This window comes from Sinocyclocheilus anshuiensis, unplaced genomic scaffold (genome assembly GCF_001515605.1).
Source record: "Sinocyclocheilus anshuiensis isolate Anshui unplaced genomic scaffold, SAMN03320099.WGS_v1.1 C32585680, whole genome shotgun sequence".
NCBI lineage: Eukaryota > Metazoa > Chordata > Actinopteri > Cypriniformes > Cyprinidae > Sinocyclocheilus > Sinocyclocheilus anshuiensis.
In genome coordinates, this window is record NW_015618348.1 from 1 (window position 1) to 1,151 (window position 1,151).

General features: G+C 44.2%; 1 protein-coding gene across 1 annotated transcript; it reads right to left on the reverse strand.

The window, feature by feature from the left end:
• triap1 (TP53 regulated inhibitor of apoptosis 1) lies at window positions 1–802 on the reverse strand. Its single transcript, XM_016478935.1, has 2 exons — window positions 511–802; window positions 1–322 (listed from the first exon to the last, which is right to left on the reverse strand). Exons 1-2 carry the CDS (start codon window positions 655–657, stop codon window positions 245–247), a joined length of 225 nt encoding a protein of 74 aa, XP_016334421.1. The 5' UTR covers window positions 658–802; the 3' UTR covers window positions 1–244.
• Between the last annotated feature and the right edge of the window lie 349 nt (window positions 803–1,151).

Genomic DNA, 1,151 nt, shown 5'->3' on the forward strand with positions numbered 1-1,151 from the left:
AATTTTTATTTCACTGCAGAAACCCGCTGCACCTGGCAACCCAACTAGTCTCTTTTTAATGCACACATGCACAATGCATTCTCCTGCATGTTATGAAATCTGACCGCTCTCTAATAATGATGAATTAACAGGCAGAGCACTGGATGCACAGTTTTAGTCTCAACAGCAAGTGTCCAGTGCTGCAGTCCATGTGTCAGAAGATGGCAACACATCATCCTAGTCCACATTAAACACAACCAGGCCATCAGCTGTCTGCTTTCTCTCTGTTTGGGCCCATGAACTCCACACCTTCGATAGGGATGTCCTTCTCCTTGATGGCTTTCTGTAAATAAACACGAAAGCATCAGTGTCTGACAGCAGCCTGCATACAGAATCAAAACTGCTGCTGCTGTCTAGATAGGCAGCTCACTAGATTTTGAGACGCAGCCGCACGTGTTTTCTCAGTCCGCGCACCTGGTTTACATATTTAAACGTTCACATACATGTATACAGATCCGTGCAGTGCGGTACCTGAACACACGTGTGGTATTTGTGGAATAACTCGCTGCACGGATCCGCGCTCCGGTCTCCCTTCAGGAATTTCTCGGCGAACCAGCGGTTAAAACACTGGTCGTACTCGCGCTTGAGCTCCGTGCAGCCCTCGCCGACGCTGTTCATCTTCACAGCCGCCCCAAACACCACGGGTTAGCGGTTTAATGTCGTGTTCTGTCCGAGGAGAGCTCGCTGTCGAGTCCGTGATCTCGCTTGACTTTGCCGACACCACGTGGTCTCGGTGGCGCACGATGATTACGTCAGCAAAGCGCGATTAAAAGTCCCAAGGACAAAACAGCTAAAATAATGAAATAAATAAAAATGTTGGTAAGAAGATATAAAACAAACGGCAAAAGAGAGAAATGTTATGTTCTGCATTAAAAAAATAAATAAATAGAACTAAAGGTCGATATTTACTGAAGAAACGGAACCATTTCCTTCTTCACAACAACAATACATAAATAAATAAACAGATAAATAACTGGTTAATAAAAATATGAAAGTGATGAAAATATTTATCGCAGAAGTAGAACCATTTCCTTCTTTACAAATACACTCTCACACACACACACTCACATACACACACACATGCGCACACACACACACACACACACACACAC

What these genes read in the sequence shown, in the direction of transcription:
- triap1 (XM_016478935.1), bottom strand. Translation starts at nt 657, where the DNA reads ATGAACAGCGTCGGCGAGGGCTGCACGGAGCTCAAGCGCGAGTACGAC. An exon ending in AATACCACACGTGTGTTCAG is followed by an intron (nt 323 to 510) that starts GTACCGCACTGC and finishes GTTTATTTACAG; the next exon opens with AAAGCCATCAAGGAGAAGGA.